Raw genomic sequence first — 21,824 nt, 5'->3', positions numbered from 1 at the left:
GTATGTCAAGTCAGATGCTAAAACATGCGTGTCTAGAGTATAGCATTAGTTTCAAAGTGCCCAAAGGGTGCAAGTCATAGTGTTGTTTATAGCAGTTTGCTATGTAGGGATTTGGTTTCTCTCAAGTTTGCACTTTGAAGACCTTCATGTAGCTCCAAATGTTTGTTTTTATGCTGTGAACAGCGATGACAGTGGGCCACATCTTCAGCTGTAGTTCTGGGTGCTCTCCATATTTTTAGGAGTGAATAAGGTATCTCTTTCCTTTGCCTTTTGTCCATGTCATTAACCTTCTGCTGTGCCATGCATGACCAAATTTCTTTACTCRGAGAAAAAAATCTGTCATTAGCACATAGTAATTTTTGAGCTTCCATAAACGGAGTGTTACTAATATCTTTATTAAGTAAATTTCTTGGCAGGTAGCATAWGTTGATGAAAGCAGTGTTTCCAAGGAATCCTAGCCACCTTTATTTTTTCTTAAGTTATTCTAATTGAGGATAATGAAAGGAAGAAGGATGCTTAGTAGTATTATCTTTCTTTTGACATCTTTTTTTTTCTTTCATTCTGTTTAATCATTTTTGCCTTTCCTTTTGTGTTTACTGCTATCATATGGGCTAGATTTTCACACCAAGGCCATGTGACTTGTTTGCTGATTCCAATGGGGTTTTTTCACCAAAGAAGGTTGGTTTAGTAACTGTAGTGGATTTCAATTAAAAAGAACTTTAGATGAAGAAGTCTCTAGCCGTTTGTATCAGAAAATGTTGATAGTTCAAGATTACTTTTAGCATTAATGAGCTTTACAAAATGCGACGCTTAATCTGGACTAAGAAAAAAACAAAATGGTCTCACATCAGTTTTGAAATATCACACAAGTATCATCATTTTCTGCTGTTGGATTTCCTGTAGAAAAGTTTACAGAGACTTTACAAGGAATCATTATTTTTTAATCAATCTTTTGCTCCTTCCCCTGTTTGCTTTTTCTTATCTAAAACATCAGTCAACGTTGGCTAAAATTCTGCTGTTACTTTGTGATGCTCTTCAGTAGTGCARGATGGTGTTATATTTGGAGAATATGGATTGTGTAATAACTTGGTTGTTCCTAGTAAGACTGCCRAATTAGTATATGTAGGTGCTCGGTTCTTAATTAACTTTTCTCTTTTGTTTTAGACTCCTCATCTGGTAAACCTTAATGAAGATCCACTCATGTCTGAATGTCTGCTTTACTACATCAAAGATGGTGTTACTAGGTGAGGTTGGGTRCTAATATACTCTGAAGTCCAACTTCAGAGTTTAAAAGGGTATTTTTTCCTAGACCTAGAGGGTCAGRCTTATCTCTGGAGTGCTGTTGTGTGATTACATGCTACTCTGACCTACAACTAACCTACTAAAAAGAGTATCAAAGTGATAGAGAGTTCAGAGCAGAATGATGAGAGTAGTTTAGACCTTAGGGAATTTTGATAAATTTGAGTCTAGTGACTAAAAATGTGAATGGTATTGAGTAGAGTAGATCAGAAATATTATAAGATACTCATTTTTGCAAATAACAAGTATTTAGGATTTCTCAAATATTTGAAGTTTGCAATGGACATAAACTTTCATGCTTTAGGGATGCAGCAACCTCTTGCTATCTGGAAGCTAGATGAAAGTTCATAAAATTCAGATTGTTCAGCAGACTGTTACCTGTTCTTGCTTATTTGTTAAAGTTAGGTACTGGTCACTAGAAGGGTTAATTACTGTATGCCAGTCTAAATAAATCACTGGAAGTATGTGTCTTCGTGCCCCAGATCCGGAGATGTTTAACATTGCAGTTACTCTTTAAATGGTATATTTTAAAAGAGAAAAATTACTTGAACTATAAAACACAGTGCTTAGAACTGAGTTACAGAAGAGTTACCAGTTTTATCATGAATTGGAAGATAACACATGGAGAAGAGGAAAAGTAATTTTTCTTTCTTTTCAAGTCTTTCAAGTCTTTCAACTTGAAGGATAGTCTTAGTAATTTAGATTTTCTCTGGATATTTCTTGAGTGTATTGTTCTGCACAAACTTGCAAGAAATGTCTGAGCTGCTGTTATTGTTCTCTGCTGGATTCAGGGTGGGACAAGCTGATGCCGAGCGAAGGCAGGATATTGTGCTGAGCGGGGCTCACATTAAGGAAGAACACTGTATCTTTCGAAGTGAGAGGAACAACAATGGTGAAGGTGAGAAACTATTACTCCTTACAAAGTGTTGCTGACTTTTTCATACCTCAGTTGATCAGGGAATACTTTTATTTGAATTTAGGCCCAAATATATCTTTCCTTAGAAAACTGTCAGCTTTGACTAATGGGAATCTTGCGGAAGGATAAAGGATTGTTTGATATTAGCTTCAGAATATTGGTATTTGAAATGGAGAGGGAATAAGTATTTAGGTGATTGCTTTAAACATACGGACCTTCTAAGCACGTACTTAGGGAAGTGAACTACTGTTTTTAGTTGCCTGAAATGAACTGGTTGTTGCGGGCAAGGTTATGATCAAAATGTGTTATTGGAAATCCAGAGTTTAAAACAAGTTAAGTTCTCATGTTGGTTAATTATAAACATGAAAAATTAAACAGCAAATTATTTCCTTCAATATTGAGATATCAGTAGCATTGATTCTCTGGAGCTTTTTATTAACTGGCATGGTATCAAGGAGTGTTCTTGTACTGTGTTGGGATACTAGTAGAAAAATGGCCAGAAAGCTTTGAAAAGGAGAGAGAACTCTTGGATTTGCACACTTCTGTATTTCTGTACAGTGCTCTCTGAAGTCTTACTTGCCAATGTTGTTTTCCTCATAGTCATTGTTACTTTGGAGCCTTGTGAACGGTCAGAAACCTATGTTAATGGCAAGAGAGTAGTGCAGCCTGTGCAGCTGCGCTCAGGTAAGGAATTTTCGAATTTATTTTTCTAACTCCTACAAATTGTCCATCTAAGAAGCATCTATAGGTGACACTTATCTTTTGTAGAGAGCACCATGTGCCGATAAAGATCGGGAGTGTTACCTTTTTGGAGTACAGCTCTTGAACAACTGTTGGTACCGTTTTTCTCTTGGCAACGGTTCCTTCTCCTTTACTCTTTGCTGCGCCAGCTGAAAGTGTGCTTAAATATTCACTGCCACACAGCATCCTGCTTGTCCTTCTGCTTACCCTGGTATTATTCTAGTACATTCTTACCCGAGCCTATTGCCCTTGGCAGTCTCAGTGAGACAGAACAGACAGACTGCCAGCTGCTGATGGAAAATTCCCAGCTTCCTGGCACAGCTAAATGTGACTCTGCAGGAGTACAACAGCTTCTCTTTCCTCTCTTTTGGTTTCTCACTCAGTCCCCTGCTTTGCTTTAGAAATGCATGCAGGGGAAGGAGGGGAGGGAGTGACTTCCTTAAATTATTAGCCTTGTCCTATTACATATATTACAGGGTGTTTTTCAAACCATGATACTTTCTGTGGGTCKTCTTTTTCCCAGTAGTTTAAAACACCTCAGAATCATTTGGACCAAACCATTAATGAGCATTTGTATGGAATTAAGTGTTGTGACATCAGTGGGAAACTGGACAATGAAGGAGGAAGATTTTGTTGCTCTGTGCTTGCTTATGGCTCATACGGAAAACTGTGGTGTTCAGCAAATRTTTTCTTAAAGTAGATGTTTTTCCATTCCAGCATCTAGGCAATAAATTACTCTTCTAAATAGTCTTTTATATCTTCTAAAGCCTGTGCTTTAGCACTGTTTTCATAAAGACAGTTTTGTTTATTCTGGAGATCTCTTCACTAGAATGGTAACTTATTGCTATAGTAATATGTTCACTGGGAGAGCTGAGGTATTTTGCTGTGTTCCATCAAGTGCATGTTTTGTGGGCAGCCCTAGAGACTGGCAATATTACATTTTTGTGGCTCTTTCCATAGTGAAAAAGAAGTTTCCGTAAATTCCATTCCTTAGAATTCAAGTAAAAACAGTACACRCAAACCACACTTAAAAATTAAATAATAAAAAGGAAGTCTGATGCATTCCAGTCTTTCAAGTCAGGCTTTTCCAAGTTGARAAACCTGTAGAAATGGCTTTTGCCTATATTTTTGACACCGCCACTGGAAATTCTGTATACCATTTTCTGGAGGAGAATGGGATTAAGTGATGTATGTTATTTACTGCAATATTGTTGGACAATCTCCAAGTTTATCCTTTAATTTTAACAAACTTCCAGAACATTACATTGGTCCCCGAAAGTGATGTCCTCTGTGAACATTTCTTCATATCAGAAGGAGGTTATTCTGTGCAAACTGGGTGTTTTTCTTGTTTGCTTTGTCACCCAGTAACTTGAATCAATGCAAAAATCCATGTTGGATTTTTGGAAAATCATTTCCGCTGCTGCTGCCACCTGACAGGATAAATGGTTCTGATAGTTAAAATGTGCTTTYTCACTGGTGTTGGAAATTTCTCTCAAATGGTTAATCTTATTTGCCTTTTTAGGCAAYCGTATCATTATGGGTAAAAACCATGTCTTCCGATTCAACCATCCGGAACAAGCACGAGCAGAAAGAGAGAAAACGCCATCCGCCGAGACGCCGTCTGAGCCAGTTGACTGGACGTTTGCTCAGAGGGAGCTCCTGGAGAAGCAGGGTATTGACATGAAGCAGGAGATGGAGAAAAGGTAACAAGTCAACTCTGAATTCTTACTTCAAACAAGAAAGAAAGTTATAGATCTGTTTGGCAGATGTCAGTGTAAAACCCAAAGACGATGCCTGTTGGTTTTTTCTGGAAGTTTCTTCAATGAGGCTCCCGCAAAAAAAAAAAAAAAATAAAATAAAAAGTCCCTTTTCACCCTACCCCAATACAAGATCTGCCATTTAGTTTTCCTGCTACCTGTAATAAACGTTCAAAAGACTTGCTTGTAACTTCACTTGCATGCCTACATGCTTGGTCTAGTTGCTTTAAAAATCCAATTTGACCACCTGCAGTAGACCCTCTAGACCAAATCCCGGGGCAGGATTGTGCTGCAGACTCTCAGAAGTTTCAGTTCCTCTTCTGTACTTTTTATGTTAAAGGGGGCAGAAATTACTATACTTTTCATTGTCATGCAGTGACAATTACCAGTTAACTTTGAAAAGGAATAAGTTTTATATTGTGGTTGTAGTTCAGCCTGCTCTGTATATGAGCTAACACCTCTGTTTCTCTGCTTCTGTGTTTTTTGGCCCATCTTCAGATTACAAGAGATGGAGATTTTGTATAAGAAGGAGAAAGAAGAAGCTGATCTTTTGTTGGAGCAGCAAAGGCTGGTATGTGTCCRTACCTCAGATTAACTGTACCTTTGTCAAATGGCAATTACTGTCCTTGCTTATCTGAAAGTTTAGGAAACTTGCTTGGGTTCTCTGCACAATGCAGTTCTCCCCTTGCTTTCAATACCCTGTCTTCAATGAATATGATCAAACTCCACGTTAAATCAGAGATTGGGGTTGCCAAYGGAGAAACATTAATCAGTGCTCTTTGGGACAGATCGGATTTCCTGAGTCGAAATTTAAGTTTAAAGAAGGATATGGCTACACTCTGCCTTTTGAAGTTGCTTTTTAGTAGTCTAATCAACTGGTTCTGGGGGTGTCTGCCTTGGTTTTGTCTTGGAACACCAGAAAATACTAATTTTATGCTTCTAAAGGGACTTCTAGAACACTGATGTGCTAGGTTTATTTTTTTTGAATGACGTCTGAAAATGTTGCTGCATTGTGCATGTTTTAACACTTCTCCTTCCCCCTGCATGGAGTTCCTTGTAAAGGTCTAAGTAGCACATGTGCTGATGATGAGATTATGTCTAGGGAGCAAGGGGAGTGGTAACCCATTCGGAACAATGGGAATCCCACCAAATGCTAAATAGGAAATATAAGTTAAGTCTGATATAGGAAGAATWTAGTCCTTTCTCAGCTGATATCTTAGGAAGAGCATTACAAATAGAAATGCGCGTAGCCCCTCCTTGTGAATCCGAAAAAGTGACTAAGCCCAGGAATGAAATCTGCAGATATCTTCAGGAATCTAGATTCCTTACCTATCTGAGTCTTTTAATTCCATTAATTATGTTCAGATTTTGGGGAGGGGAGCATGTGGGAGGGGGGATATATAATTTTTTTCAAGCCAGAGGACAAATGTATTTGTGCCTTTCAACTATTGTGCCAACAATTGTTTCAAAATTATTATTTGTTTTGATTGAGAGCCTAAAAACTTTGGGCTAGATAACATCTGAGTTTAAACCATAAAGATCTTTGTTTCTTCCAAAGCCAGAATGGAGCAGGGTACTGTGACATCCATAGGTCTCTTTTTTATTATTCTCTTCTACAGTATATGTAAAGCGTTCTGCATCTCTAGTTGTTCGTTAGAAGGGGTTAATTTCTTGGTTGGAGAGGAGCAGTTCCAAAGTTTGAGCCAAAGCAAGACGTCCTTCAGAAAGGAAGTTAGGACGTGGCTGATGTTATGTTTAATCTCTACAATTTTATAGTTGAAAGTAGTACTGCAAAAATAAATTCAGTGCAAGAAAAAAAATAGTTGGCATATATATTCAGCAGGATTTGGCTGTGCGTCAAAGAAGGTGCAAGTCATAGAATTCCCTACCTTAAATTTTGGTGACAGGAATATTAGATAGATAAARTATTACATGAATTAAACATGTGAGAATTGCCTGTCTGGGGATCTGCTTCAAATAGAGCCCTTGTGAAGGGAGTTTGTTTCCCTGTATTCTTAAGATTAAGAAAGGTTCTTGAAATAGTGGGTTACTCGGTGTGTATTCAAGGTACTGATTTGTTTAAGTTTGCTTTATTTTTGCTGATGTTATTTAGTGAGCAAGCGTAGAAGACTATCCTACACACTTTACCAATGTAGGTACTTTAAGAACAGCTCTCCTAGTTATTATGGATTATAATAAATGAGTCTCATTTATCTGTTAAGCAGAATTCTGCTTTTGATGATACTTAGTAAGAATATTCCAAAGACAGTGAAACTTCATAACACATCTGGTTGTTTCTGTGCCACTGGATAAAGAGTCTGGAACGGGCAGGATAAATACAGATAATATAAATATAGCTGAATAATGATCTGGAAATCTGCAAATACATTTCAGCCTATGTGCCTTAAAAGTGTTTACGCTGCTGCAATATCCAGATACAGTACCAGGATTTTATAACTTATTCCTATATAAGATGGATGTAGAAATACAAATATTCATTTTGTTCTAAAATGGAAAATAATCTTGACTATAACACGCTGGCTAATGCTGTTTATCATTTTGTGCAGTGCCTGGATGCCAAACAGTTTGGATCTKGAATTGTACTATGCAAAAATGATAAACAAGAGCTCTTTCCCCTGGTGATTTTATAACTAATATGTTTGCATTGCTGGCGTTTCTTGAGAACATTTACAATTCTCAAATTGAATGTGAAAATGTGTTTATTAGAGCTAAATTTGTTTTTTTGGTCATTGTGCTTTTTTAGTGACCACTTGGAATTAGAAGGTGGGTGGATTTATTAATTGGGCTAGTTAATCTCTGAGTCCATCTAGAATGATGACCGAATGAGACATAATAATGTCTCATTATCAGACTTTTATATAGCAGATCTGTTTTACCCATAAATAGTAATGTGGTCAATATGTAAGCTATAATTATTGTCATGTGTAACCTGTGACATAATGTTTAAGTAGCTAGTGTTTTGCCTTTCTGAACACAGACTTGAATGTGTATCTCGTACGGTATATGGTGTCTTCCTCCAGGGCAGCTTTCATTCCTATGGCAGTATAGAACATGTTAGATACTATCCCCCTAGGCCACATATTTTGTCAACCAATTAACTCATGAGGAATGGATATTCTGTTTCTAATCCAATGTTTTGCTTGCATCTTGACCTAAACTAAGAGAATTGGTTCTCTTGTGCTAATCTTCCTTATTAGAAGTTCCTAAGGTCACAAGAAGCTCAGAAAACATGAATCTTAGGCTATAGAGCTCATTGACCATAGGGCAGATTTTTTTGACTCCTTTTCATTGTTCCTAATATAGATTATGCACCCTACTCCTTGTGGTATTTTAGACAAAGTTTTACATTAGATTTAGGAACCTGCAGTTTCAAAGTCAGTGACATATATATTTCTTCTGGGTTTTAGAGTAACTGACTATTGTTGTTCCAGATTTTTCRTATATTACAATTCTTACTGTGAAAAATAAGGACATTAGAAGTTCATTAGAGATTGACTTGTGAATCATTGAAGATTTTGCGTTCTAGTGGATCACATTAAAATGTAGGACTTTTTGATTGTTAAAGAGATGTCTTAAATTAACAACTCTTTTAAAAAATAGCCTGAYTTTAATTCTGATTGCAGTAGGCAATAAAGGATACGCTTAACTTCTAGTGGCAGTATCCCTGAACAAACATTCCTAGCATATGGAAACCTGAAGCACCGCTCAATAAAAGGGATTTAGCAAAAGAAGGAAAACTCTTAATGAAGAAGCAAAACAAGCATAACTCTTAGCAAGAGTGTGGAAGCTCCAGGCTCTAGGGTTTGAGAAGAAGAGAAATCAAGGATATCAAATTGAGAACTCGTATTTAAGCAATAAAAAGGTCTTTACTGCTGCATTCTCCTGGCACTCATTCTTCGGACAGTCAAGACTGTTAATGTTTCTTAAGCTAAACAGCAAAGTGACAAAATGGAGAGAGAGAAAAAAAAAAAACCTCTGATTCTGGATATCCCTTTAGCTTGTAGCACATCTTGGAATATGAACCACTGTCTTCACCTGTCATAGCGGCACTTACAGTCCTTTTAACATTGAACCTTTCAGCTGCTTCTGTTTCATTTTTTTCTTACGTCTAACACTTCTTTGGCTGCTGTTGTAGTGAAGCGGATTCTAAACTTGAGCATCCCTGCAACCATGTGCAACTACTAACCAGTGTTAACCTGACTTACTCTGGCTGCTCATGACATCTTCTATGATGGCTGTTTTGTTCACCTGCCTGGGGAGGATTTGCTGAAAGAAGCAACAGCAGTAATCAAGGCAAATGTGTGTGGCGGGGATTTGCATGTCTTTGTAGCACATGAAGTGCAGATTACACATGTGGGGTTTTTTTTGGTTTTATTTTTTTTTTCCTTTTTTTTTGGATTTTTTTTATTTGTTTTGGTCAGGAACTCTGTTTTAGTTGATCCAATTAAAGATCCATATAAAGCTGATCTATTTAAAGATTTTGGAAGGGATTGGGAGGGAAGAATTTAGATCATCTCATTTTTTGAGTTGACAAGACTTAAATATAACGGTAATCTTGGTTTAGTAAAAAGCCCCAATTTTGACAGTCCATGACTCTCGAAGATACATTTTAATGTCCTAACAGTCTTGAGAGACCTCCTTATCACTTGTTCTATTTTGATTTTTGATTTAGTTTTCTTTGCCTGCTACTTCTTGTTTAGCTTTTTCCATTTCCTTACAATTTTAATTTTGGTTATTTTGGGGCCACTTCTTGATTTTTGTTTTTCCAAAGGATGCAGACTCTGATAGTGGGGATGATTCGGACAAGAGATCGTGTGAGGAGAGTTGGAGACTGATCACTTCCCTGAGAGAGAAGCTGCCACCCAGCAAGCTCCAAACCATTGTAAAAAAGTGTGGCCTCCCCAGCAGTGGGAAGAAGCGAGAACCCATTAAAATGTACCAGATACCCCAACGGCGGCGCCTTAGCAAAGACTCCAAATGGGTCACCATCTCAGACTTAAAGATTCAGGCCGTGAAAGAGATATGCTATGAGGTAGCACTCAATGACTTCAGACACACCAGACAGGAGATCGAAGCTTTGGCCATTGTTAAAATGAAAGAGCTTTGTGCCATGTATGGGAAGAAGGATCCAAACGAGCGCGAATCATGGCGAGCTGTTGCCCGTGATGTCTGGGACACGGTAGGAGTTGGAGATGAGAAAATAGAAGATGTTATGGCCAACGGCAAGGGAATAACTGATGTGGATGACCTTAAGGTGCATATAGACAAACTGGAAGATATTTTGCAAGAAGTGAAGAAACAGAACAACATGAAGGATGAAGAGATAAAAGTTCTTAGAAATAAGATGCTAAAAATGGAGAAGGTTTTACCTCTGATAGGGTCTCCAGAGAAAGCTCAGTCCACCGTAGCTAATGCTAAGTCTCCCAATTCTGCCTGTGTAGAGGATGTGGATAAAAAACCCACAGTTGATCTAAAGAGAAGCGAGAATGATGATCTTGCTAAAGAGGAGCGTGTTTCTCAGTTAATGGCAGGTGATCCAGCTTTCCGACGCGGGCGACTGCGGTGGATGAGGCAAGAGCAAATTCGATTTAAAAACCTGCAGCAGCAAGAAATTGCCAAACAACTTCGTCGACAAAACATGCCTCACCGATTTATCCCGCCGGAAAATCGCAAGCCCCGTTTTCCCTTCAAAAGCAACCCCAAACATAGAAACTCATGGAGTCCAGGCACTCATATAATTATCACAGAGGATGAAGTTATTGAGGTTAGAATTCCAAAAGAGGATGAAAAGAGCAAAGAGGAAAACAAAGAGAAAGAGATCAGAGCTGCTTCTAAAGACCCTCAACAGCTGTGGAGTCTCTGTGGCCCCCAGAGGAGCCAAGATAATATCCAAATTAACAGGCAGCAGCTGAACACCCAGTCTCAGCCCGGCAGCCAGCAGCAGCCGCCAGCTCCGCYGCGCTGGAGGAGCAATTCCCTCAACAGCGGCTCCCAGAAAAGCTTGCGGCGCCAGGCGTCTGCCTCGTCCGAGTCGCTGCACTCCTACAGCGCGCAGCAGAACCCGGACCTGCAGACTTTCCAGCAGAAGCGGCACATCCACCAGCACCGCCAGCCTTACAGCAGTCACGGCGGCGCGGAAGGCAACGCAGCCAACTGCAGCCCGAAACAGACTGACCGGCTTAACCACTATAACCAGTTTGTGACACCCCCGCGGATGAGACGCCAGTTCTCAGCACCCAACCTCAAATCGGGCAGGGAAACTACAGTATGATTAGTCGGTCGGCGCTAGTTTGGGGGAGGAGGGAAGCAGGGGCAATGCTGGCATTTCGCTAAGGAACAGCCAGGATTGGCTTTGCTCGTGGCTTGGGTTTTGTTTGGCCAGGTAGAACTTGAGTGATTTGACACCCAAACACAAGGTACTGGCCCTTCACAGCCCACTCCGTTTGCATGTGGCTTCTGGTGCAGTTTTAACAACCTTGTTTGGAAGAACATTCTGAAACTGTAAGAACTTTTCATAGGCTAGAAGACTCGGAGGGAGGGTTGTGGAGGGGAGAAGTTCCTTGCTAGCTCATTTATCTTTTTTTGTTGTTGTTTGTTTGTTTTCTTGGAGTTATTTTTCCTTATGCTGAAGATACTGTCTGGAACTCATGAAGTTTTGCCTTCCTCCTGTGTTTTTATGTAGACAATCAAAAGAGGAATTTAGTGTATAGCATTGAATGTTTCTTGTGACCTTTTTCTTAGAAATGAGGAAACTGACCATCTGATTTTAAAATTGATCCGGCTCTTCAGTATGGTGTTTTCCATTCTTAACCCAGCATTTTTTAACGTATAAACCAAAAGTTGTTGGCTGACAAGATATGTGGCTTTTTGTAGATAGACGGAAAATGAGAAGATCTCTTGGGTCACACAACAGTCCTACTCACCGAGTAGAAAATGTCTTTGCCCTTCAGCCTAAGTTCATAATTACTGTTATGAAATTACTATGACAGTTAAACCTGCCTGAATGGAATTGTATGTTGGATTATACATATGGCTGGAGCAATGGAATAAGCTTTTTCTAATTATCATTGTATCTCTCAGTATAATAGCTTTTGATTATTATACAGAGATTATGAAAAGGAATTTTTGGGGGTCTTTTTTGTTTTTTTTTCTTTGTTTTCTGTTTTTTTTTTGTTTTGTTTTAACCCTCTCTGGTTACTTAGAATGGTTATTTAGAAGCCTCAAAGAGCTAATTCTTTTTATTTTTTTCAACTTCCTCAGGCTATGAGTCTGGGAGATGCTGTTAAAGCAGTTAGGAAGATTTATAGATCACTACTCTCAAATGGTTGGGGTAAAGAGAGTTAAACAGTTTAACCTTAAGGAGATACCTCATGTTAGTGCCTCTGCTCCTGAATTGCACCACTGTTTGAGGGCTTGTTTAACAAAGGAGAATATCATTTCGAGAAGTTTCATTTTCTTTCTCCCCAATCTTGAAGTACAAATTAAAATTTGTAACTTCTCTTTTGATCCAAAAGTGCCTATTCCTGCAATTGAATTGCCATAAAATAAATACTTCAGTAATTTTCAAACCATTTACAGAAAAAACATTGATTAAAGAATAGCCTTTGTAAGTTTGAAGATTTATCTCAATTGGAAATCTCAATTTTAAACAATTTCTTCTTTGTTTTTGAGCTTGAATTGAACTTCTAAAAATCTGTGGGCTTTATATATAAGCCAGTCTAAAGCTTTGAAGAAAACGCGTTTTGCTGTTAAATTTAACTTGAATATTTCTTTTAGAATGAACTCGGTTACTATATCAGATTTGGTGAGATAGATCCACTTTACAGTGCATTTGTACAGTTAAATGACTTGTGCTATTTTGCACAAATATCTTGAATTTACTTGAGGTTGCTTATTTTTGATGAAATACAAGCCCTATTGGTAATTGTTACTTCTGCATGTTTCAGCATAGCTTTAGATGAGTAGAAAGTGCCTTAAGCTTACTTGCCATCTTATTTTTGTTTTCTCTCCTATTTTTTTTTCTTCCTTTCCCAACAGTGCATGTTAATAGGTGCTGGCTGCAACTTATAGGCAAGTGGCAACCAGGCCCCATTTTTGTATTTCTTTAATCAAGTGTCAACACTGCAGTCTCTGCACATGTGTTACTGATAGGATACTGGCCTTCTGATTCGGGAGATCCAAAGTAAACCCTCTGGCTTTCTTGAAAGAAAGAATCAGTTGGTCTTACCGCTTGGGCCATTTTGATGGCAGGTTTAATTTGTCCAAATATGGCTTTGCCATTTGTTTTTTGTCTCATGCTTTGGTTTACTTGAATGAAGGAAATAGGACGTCACCTTAAATTCCTCAATCCTTCAAGGACAAAAGCTGTACAGACAGGCAGTACGTTATTTCAGATTGAGTCAGCATTGCAAAATGAATTATGGGCTGCAAATAGTGTTGTGGTGTTACCTTTATTTTAGATTTCACTTTTAGTAGTGTATAGCACTTTGCTGTTGTGCGTGTCAAGGGTGAGGAGTTGACTCTCATACCCTTACAAAGGCTTGGACCTCTTAAAAAGTGCACACTTTGGAAGGTCCTCTTGGCTCTGTAAGAATACTGGAGCCACACACTTATTCTGCATAGGGTTGGATGGTGAGGGAAGACCAAACCAGTTGTCTTGTGTGCCCGCTGTGTACTTGGGCAACATTGTGGTTACCTGTGCAATATGGGCACGTTTGAGCATATAGTAATTTTGAAGTCCATACAACTGTGCCCTCATACAGAAAACTTCTGCTACTTCATGTTTAAATATTTTACTGCAGAAATTTTTGCCAGCTACTTTTAGCTTAGTTTTAAGGAACATCTGTAAATATGTGGGTGATGATTATGAACAATAAGCTACTGCACATTTCTGTTGTCCCACTGTTGGAGTGCAGCTCTAGAGAAACGACCCTGATTGTTTTTTGCTGCTGGTGTATGACTTGACAAAAAAGAACAGGAAAGAGTCAATGTCAAAACAGAGTCCAGCCTGCGCAGAGGCAGAGCCTTCCTGGCTTATAAGAGAGTGTTATGGAAATGAAACTTCGGGGTGAGGGGAACTCGATTCAATTGCCCACTTCAAGAACTGACTCTCACTTACAATTCAGTTTCGCATCTGAAAGAGAAACAGGGTGAGAACTTGTGGATCTCCGTTAAGTATTCAGAAATATGCACACCTCTCATTTTAAATTTTGTATTAATGGGGTTAAAGAACACTAATATAGCTGCTTCCATAGAAGGCTGTGTGAAAAGGCTTTCAGGCTAATGGAAACACRGCATCCATGATGGGAGTGCTGTTTCAGTAAACTTAATTGCCATTGCTAAGTGCTGAAGTGTTGTAGGCTTTGACAGCTGGCTTGTATCCACTTGGGCTTTAGTGATGATTTGTTAAATACCCTTTAAGACTCACCAGGGACATGTGGATTTGGGCATGGGGGAGAAATGCATGCCACTAGAGCTTCTCTGGTTCACCTCAGCATCCTTTTTCAAGCAATCTGGATTTAGGAATCTGTCAAATCGGAGGACGCGGTTCATACGAATGTGTTCAGTATAGTTGCAGTATCTCCCTCACTGTTTGTCCTAAGTTTTATATGTTAAAATTTGACTCCAATATTTCCCTTTTGAACCACTTCAAGAGCTGCCAAATGAGAAATCTGTGCTGTGTGCCCATTTGTACTGTAAAGAAGGCAATGAGCTGCCTTTTAATTAAATGGGATTTTTCAGATCTATTGCTTAAGAAAAAAAAATGCAAGTTTTGGATTGTCTAAAGAGCAAGCATCTGCCTTGTGAAACGCAGAACTGGTTTGTATTGTAACAAGTGCTCTTTCAATAAACTATGAAATACTCTTGTAAGCGTCAGACTTGTCTTAGTGAAATGGAAATGAAACCTGATTGTAGTCTTGTCCTGATTTTTTTTTTTTTTTTTTTTCCTCATGGGTTTGGTTATATTCGAGCTGAGTTAACTTTAATATATTTCTCTTCAGTTGTTCCTCGAGCTGGCTGTATGTCTGAGCTGATTGTTGTGCTGTAAAGTTCTGTGAAAAGCAGCCTACATAGACTACAAACACCATGATCCTAGAAGCAAAGAGCAAAGTTATTCAGAGATGAAGGGGATAGGGATCAGCCACACATATCCTACTATACCTGCTTAGACATCACAGAGATCCAAATAATTTAAGCTGTTATAGTACAGTGTTCTAATTTTTAAAAAGATATTGGTCTAGCCTGRAAGTACATGTTGGTTTGCTTGCTTTCCCTAAGTCCATGGCTAGCAGTATGTCCCAAGCTATTTCGGTGCCCCGGGCAAAATAAACCTTGCGTTGCCTTATTCCGTGTCGAGGCAGCCGGGATGGCAGCGAGCGATCCCTGCGCGGCCCGGCGTGCGCGGCGGCTTCCGGGGAGGCCGGGCCTGGGCCTGCAAGACCGCTGCCAGGTGCAGCTTTTTCTAGCACTTGAAGCACCTTTATGYACCACGTTAGTAACCAGTCTCCGAGTGTAATCATTATTGAGATCTGGGAATGCTGCTCTGGCCACTGCCCAGCCTCTCAGGAAAGCAAATAGCCCCTTCTAAGGACAGCGTGGCCAGTGCCTGTCCTGTGTGAACTAACCAGGAATTCCTCCTCTTAGCAACAGTACCAATTATTTTTTTTAATTTTGTTGTAGTATCAAGTGCCAGGAGACAATCTTAGGGTCCTGCTTTATCTACTTGTCTAAGTAGTACCTATCTATTTTTTGACTATGGGAAAATAAACTTGAATTCTTTTATTTAGTTTTAAAAATAGTGGCTGGCTTGGTAGTATGGGGGTAACGGGGGAAAGGAAAAAAATTGCTTATAGTCAGTGTCTTTATATCTAGGTATTTAGATATGTAGAAGATATATTTACTTGGTTTACAAGTCTTAAAATATAGGAAGAAGACCACAATAAAAGAGCCTTTGTCTTTAAATGAATGCAACAGGTCTATTTTTTGTTTATTTTTGTTTTTGATTTTTTTTATGTTAGCAAGTAAAATTTTAGGGTGGAACGTTCCTGGTTTTTTTGACCCTTCCTTACTGAAGCCTTTCAGTTCCTTCAAACAAATCTGATCAAAGATCCAAATTAAAACCTACTTTAAATGCTTCCTCCTTGGAACTTTTCTGCAACACATTCTTTATCCCTGGAATGCAGTCTCTCAAAATACAGCCTCAGATTGTGTGTTTCAGACTGCAGAAAAACAAAATTCTTTGCCCTTCCTTGAGAGTAAGACAAGCTTGCTGCTGTCCCTGCAGATCTAAACTCTCTTGTCTGGGTTTCAAATGTAATAGAATAGTGCACATGGGGAGGGGAAGAGATTGGGCCCTTATGCTGGACTGTGAGCGGCAGCCAGCTCTGAGGAAATGCAGTGGAAACAGCTGGAGGAGGAGTACATTGGTCAAACCAAATTTCAAAAGAAAATTTWAAAAAAATGCTTATACAAAGCCATCTATCTTCAGTACTTTGGCCTATCATGGGTGCTGTGAGGATCTTCACTTACAGGAAATTCTGTGCTTTCAGCATGTTGTTTTTCTAAGAGCACAGCTTCTGAATTTTAATGCCARCTCCAGGAAATGTTATTTTAATGCTTAAAGGAACATACTTCAGAGGTGCCTCCTTTSCAAATAGTGTCCAATGGTCTTTCTGCTTGAACCTGTGTTAGAATTTGATCTGATCACACTGTGACTCTAACAAGTTTTGTAGAAAAACAAAGGAACAGGAGAGTTTAGGGGGAATGCTTGAATAGAATGGGAGAACTGTGAAGCTTTCCTCTACTACACCTAAGGTTGTCTGCAAGAAATGAACTGCAGAAGAATTTAAGGATTTGGGGGCTGTGGAAGGGAAGGTCGGAGTGCAACAGGGGTGGCTTGAGGAAGTCTCTTAAAGAACTCAAACTTCWAATGAATTGCTGGTGCATATCTGCCTTTATATTTTTGTATAATAATGCAGATAAGCCAATTGAACTTCTCACACATGGTAAGGAATTTTCTTTAAATATAAAATATGGTCAGTCGTGGGACCTGGAGCACTGTGACTGGGGTCTAAATATAACTGCAAGGTGTTGAGAGTGGTGTCCAAGAGTTAGGGCACTGCTTTTGCCCGGGATTCTTCGCATGCTTCACAGGGCAGATTGACTGTTACCTCCCAGGAACTGTTCACCCTGACAAACTTCCGCAGAAAGGACTTTCCTCCCTCAGTGCTAAGACCTGTGGCTCTCCCTTTCCAATTTATGGGTATATCTGAACCCTTTCCCTAATGGGTATTGTCAAGTAGTGGCCCCTGAAAAAAGGAGATCTAATTTTTCCTGTAAGATGAGTTTGAGTCTTGACTGCAAGTTGTTAACCTGTTATGTAAATATATAGGTACCTGGGAACAGGGGCATAAAGTACTCTCCAAAAAAAAAAAAAAATAGGCCTGCTTGGATTTAACTGGATTTCTTCAATATACTGAGGCATGGAGCATATTTAGAACAAGCCTGTTCTGCCATAAAAAGCTCAAGCTTTTTATCTTGAAAGTGTTATTTTTCTTATTTTCTGGTATATTAAATATTAATGGAAGAGAACAGTACTTACACCTGGAAAAGAGAACCTAATTGAAAACTAAACACTTCTCAACCTGAAAAGAATCTKGCAACTGGTAGCATTTGTGATTCCGGTGCTGGAGAAAATGAAAGTCATTCCCCTATCCCTTTTAAAGTTTACTTCTGTACTCCTTTTGATTCTCTATCTCCTTCCGCCTCCTCAAAGAAAAAAAAAGAAAGGCAAATACCCAAGAATCTTACAGATATTATGAGCRTGAATGATTTAAAATAAAGTAAAATAAATGTTGATTGCTTTGGTSTCTCTTAGGGGCCTCCTTGTCCTATCTATTTTTAAAAAAGGAGAGATTCTACTACAGCAGTTGTTGGTATTTAACCGCTAAGAGTTGATGGAAATGTCTTTACGCATCTGCTGTSTCTGTCACACTGAGTGGTTGTGTCTCCTAACTGTCCCCTTTGCTTTTGCCTGTGCTTTTCCTACACGCTATCTCCTCTCTCCTYGCAGGACTATGAGAGTAAACTCCAGGCCCTACAAAAGCAGGTAGAGACCCGATCCTTGGCAGCTGAAACAACAGAGGAAGAGGAGGAAGAGGAAGAAGGTGAGCTTGAAACTGGAAGTGTTTTGGATATAACCAATCCTAAAGGAATAGTTGCTATGTAACGGCTCTTACAATGGATGGAAAGCTTACTTTGAGAACTCGTGATGCTCTTCATAAGCTCTAATCCTGTTATTTCACATATTTATGATGTGGAAATATCTTTTCTTAGAATAGATTCCACATTAGCAGTAGATGTGTGTCCCAAAATTCAGTCGATATTAGTCTTAGTCTTAACCTAAGCTTTAATTTCATTGTCTTGAATTGAAAGAAATCTGCATATTCTTGGTTATAAGAGAGTTTGTATTTTAAACAAACAAAAAAATGCTACTAATGTCTTTGTTTCTTTGTTTTCAWTTTCCTTTTTCTCCTTGATAGGAATTCTTAGCGTGTGTTGTGAGATGATAATTTCATTTCTGAACAGTAGATAGGGAGCTTTATTATTCCCATAACACTTGCTTTCTTTTCAGCATTTCAACTTTTGGTTTTTAATAATTGCTAATGAATTTAAAAAAAATAGAAGTAATATTTTCTTATCTGTGCTTTTAACTTGTTTGATCTTTATATTCAATGCCAGTGATGAAATATTGGATCTAATTTTTCTGATGGAATATTAAAAATGCTTTGTTCTCCATTTACAGAAAAATTGTTTAGAATTTGACAACACAGTCATCGTGTGGTGATTTTGAGAAGCAGCCATGGTTTTGCTTACTCTGTTCCTTTGCTTTTCTTAAGTGCCCTGGACGCGGCATGAATATGAACTAGCTCAGTGGGCTTTCAGGAAATGGAAATTTCACCAATTCACTTCTTTGAGAGACCAACTCTGGGGAAATGCAGTGTACCTGAAAGAAGCCAATGCAATCAGTGTAGAGTTAAAGAAAAAGGTAAAACTGAGTGTCTTTTTGAATATTGTGAGTCATTAAAAAATGACTTTGTAATCTTGCTGCAAATCCTGAGATTTTTTGTAGTCTTTTGTTGCGTCTCTTTTATTTGAATTTTAAAGAGTCTAGAAAATGATCAGTCTCTCTAACCTAGACTCTTGATTGAAGGAGTATCCCATGCTAATCTCTCTCATGTATTCTTCTGTTTTTAGCTTCTTTCATGCTTCTTTCAAGCACATGTACATGTACCTCTCTCCAGCTATTGTAGTGACCCAGCTATTCCTTTTCACCTTTAACTTGGTGTCATTATTAGTCTTTCTAAGAGAAGTAGATGCTTTTTCACAATCTGTTTCAGTGTACACTTTTAGCATACACGCTGTAGTGTATGCTAAAAGTTTTAGGCTACAAAAGTTTTTTGATGTCTTTGAAGGTAAAGACTAAATTTATTCAGCTGCAAAATAACTTTTAGTCAGAGACTAAAAGACATGTGACTTAGCAAAACTCAGGGATCAAAGTCTGTTTAGTTTCTTACTTTGCCTTTGTGAGGTCTCTGTCCTGTGTTTATAATACTGCTCTCTGACTTCTGTGAACTAAGTTTTCTTTTTCTTCATTCAGGTCCAGTTTCAGTTTGTCCTGCTGACAGACACCCTCTACTCACCGCTGCCTCCAGAGCTTTTGCCCATCGAGATGGAGAAGACCCGGGATAATAGACCTTTCCCTCGGACAGTGGTAGCTGTGGAAGTTCAGGATCTGAAGAACGGAGCAACACATTATTGGTCCTTAGAAAAGCTCAAGTATGTAAATATTATTGTAGGAAAAAAAAAAATCCTCATATCCAAGGAATTTCATTGCTTTCTTCTTTTCATGTTTTACTTATTTTTTTACTCACTGTCTTTTTTGAATAAAAAGTTTTTAGACATTGCAGTATGTTTTAATACCAGCTTTCTGRATTCTTTAAACAAGTGCATTAGTAAACTCCTTAGTATTACTCATCAGCGTTACCTGTTAACTGGGGTGGGGTTGGTKAGGAAGGAAGCAAAAACTGTGCCACAATGAGATGTGAAGGAGGAATTTTTTTTAGAAGTTTGAACTTAATCTGAGATTTATGCACTCCTCTTCAGTGACTTTGCCTCAAGGTGTTATGGATCTAGCTTATAAAAGTTTTAGCCACAATTGCTAGTATATCAGAGAATTAGTACAGTAGAGTGTTCACACTCTTCTGTTCTCTCTTTCTTTCTGTTTTCAGCTTTTTCATTATGTGTTAATTTTTGTGCATCCTGCTTTCTTCTGTGCAGACAGAGGTTGGAGCTGATGCGTGAGATGTACGACAGAGCTGGGGAAATGACATCAAATACACAGGAGGAGAGTGAAAGCACCATGACTGGCAGCGACCCCTTTTATGACAGATTCCATTGGTTCAAGCTCGTTGGAAGGTATGCAGTGATGATCTCAACTGCTGGTACAGTGATAACTCAGGTTGCTTCTTGGACGGGCTTCTTCTTTGAGTACGGTTATGAAGTGTATAGCTCCTAGTAAGAGTTGTATGTGATATCTTTCAGGGATTTTAGATGGACTTAAACTATAGTAAGGAGGATAAACTGCTCTTAAGAAGCTTATCAGTACTGGTGTAACCTTGTAGAATCTGATTTCACCAAATGCTTAGTAAATTCTACATTTATTTAATAATTAAAAAAAAAAAAAGCCTAGCTAAATTCTATCTARAGTCCCTCGAGGAGAGCTGTGAGCCTATAAAGAGTACTGGAAACTCTGAGGGGAAAATTGGCCCAGGGCCTTATTTGTGCACGTGTGTTCTTTGGAAACACTGAATGCCTGCTGGGGATATTTAACGATTTTCTGATGTTATCTGCATCTTTACAATTTCTCATTTACAACAAAGAGCATGTTGGAAATAAGCGTTATAGTTCTGTTCAGTAAATTTTCTGTCAGTAAGCATAATGATCAGCCACGTTTGTGTTCATTCTTCATTTCCTGCTCAGTTCAAGGATTCCGCTTGCCTGACTTCCTCAGCAATCCCTTTCCTTACGTTTCATTCCAGTCCGGAAGGTTGGAAGCCTTTGCTTGTTGTTCACGTGGGCTCTGTGCTGGTGGCAGCAGCTGCCTGTTGAATGACGCGTTCTTCTGTCCCCTCTCCGTGTTAATGAGTATTCCGTTAACTGATATCTAGCTCCCCCATTTTCCATGGCTGCGTCAATGAGCGTCTTGCTGATCGCACACCCTCCCCCACTTTCTCTACGGCCGACTCCGACATCACTGAACTGGCTGATGAGCAGCAGGATGAGATGGAGGACTTTGATGATGAGGCCTTTGTGGATGATACTGGCTCCGACGCTGGAACTGAGGAGGGATCGGACCTCTTCAATGATGGGCACGACCCGTTTTACGACCGGTCCCCTTGGTTCATTTTAGTGGGAAGGTTGGTGAGGTTATTGTGAGAATGGCCAAAAGGGACCAGCTCTTGCTGTAGGCTACAATAGTTTTGCCTTGTTTTGCAGAGAATATCCACCAAGTCAATAAATAATAGTCATATTTGGAATTGCCAGAGACTGAGTGTAGTTCAGTGTTACATTTCAAGTTCTAAATTAAGTGAGTTTGATGGTCTGAGTAATAATTGAGAAGTTCATCTTTAGATTGAACTCATTCACTCATTCACAGTATGAGTGAATATGTGTCAACTMTACATCCGTGAGATAGCTGTCACATAGAATGAATGTCTTTTTGCTTATATATAGTAGTAATTAAGCATTATTTATGTGTGCCCTGCTTGGTCATTGCAAGATCCCTAAGTGGCTTCACAGGACATAATTTCCATCTCTGAAATAGAATTTCAGAATACAGCATAAATTCTTCAGGACTAGTCCAATAAATGCTGAACTTTTGGAAAACTCAACTACCATCCTCTCTCTGATGAGAAAGGATAGCAGAAGGAGGAAGAAGAGTGGCCCTTTCTTGATGATGAAAAGTGTGAAGTGGGATGTGAAAAGTGAAATGACTTTATGTCTTGCAGRAGGGAGAAACGAACACCAAG

General features: G+C 38.9%; 1 protein-coding gene across 15 annotated transcripts in view; it reads left to right on the top strand.

The window, feature by feature from the left end:
• KIF1B (kinesin family member 1B) overlaps window positions 1-21,824 on the top strand; it is a 79,525-nt gene that overhangs the window by 35,105 nt on the left and 22,596 nt on the right. For 11 of the 15 annotated variants that reach the window (XM_026053623.1, XM_026053621.1, XM_026053622.1 and 8 more), the window contains 10 exons: window positions 1,165-1,244; window positions 2,091-2,197; window positions 2,816-2,899; window positions 4,479-4,659; window positions 5,212-5,284; window positions 17,807-17,900; window positions 18,633-18,781; window positions 19,394-19,572; window positions 20,074-20,211; window positions 20,964-21,212. In XM_026053623.1, the coding sequence (XP_025909408.1) occupies window positions 1,165-1,244; window positions 2,091-2,197; window positions 2,816-2,899; window positions 4,479-4,659; window positions 5,212-5,284; window positions 17,807-17,900; window positions 18,633-18,781; window positions 19,394-19,572; window positions 20,074-20,211; window positions 20,964-21,212 (1,334 nt within the window). The remainder of the gene's footprint in view (window positions 1-1,164; window positions 1,245-2,090; window positions 2,198-2,815; window positions 2,900-4,478; window positions 4,660-5,211; window positions 5,285-17,806; window positions 17,901-18,632; window positions 18,782-19,393; window positions 19,573-20,073; window positions 20,212-20,963; window positions 21,213-21,824) is intronic. The other 4 variants (XM_026053635.1, XM_026053632.1, XM_026053634.1 and 1 more) reach the window with 1 other exon arrangement.

Source organism: Nothoprocta perdicaria, unplaced genomic scaffold (genome assembly GCF_003342845.1).
Source record: "Nothoprocta perdicaria isolate Ctin4 unplaced genomic scaffold, notPer1 scaffold_117, whole genome shotgun sequence".
Taxonomy (NCBI): Eukaryota; Metazoa; Chordata; class Aves; order Tinamiformes; family Tinamidae; genus Nothoprocta; species Nothoprocta perdicaria.
This window is presented reverse-complemented; position numbering and strand designations above follow the sequence as displayed.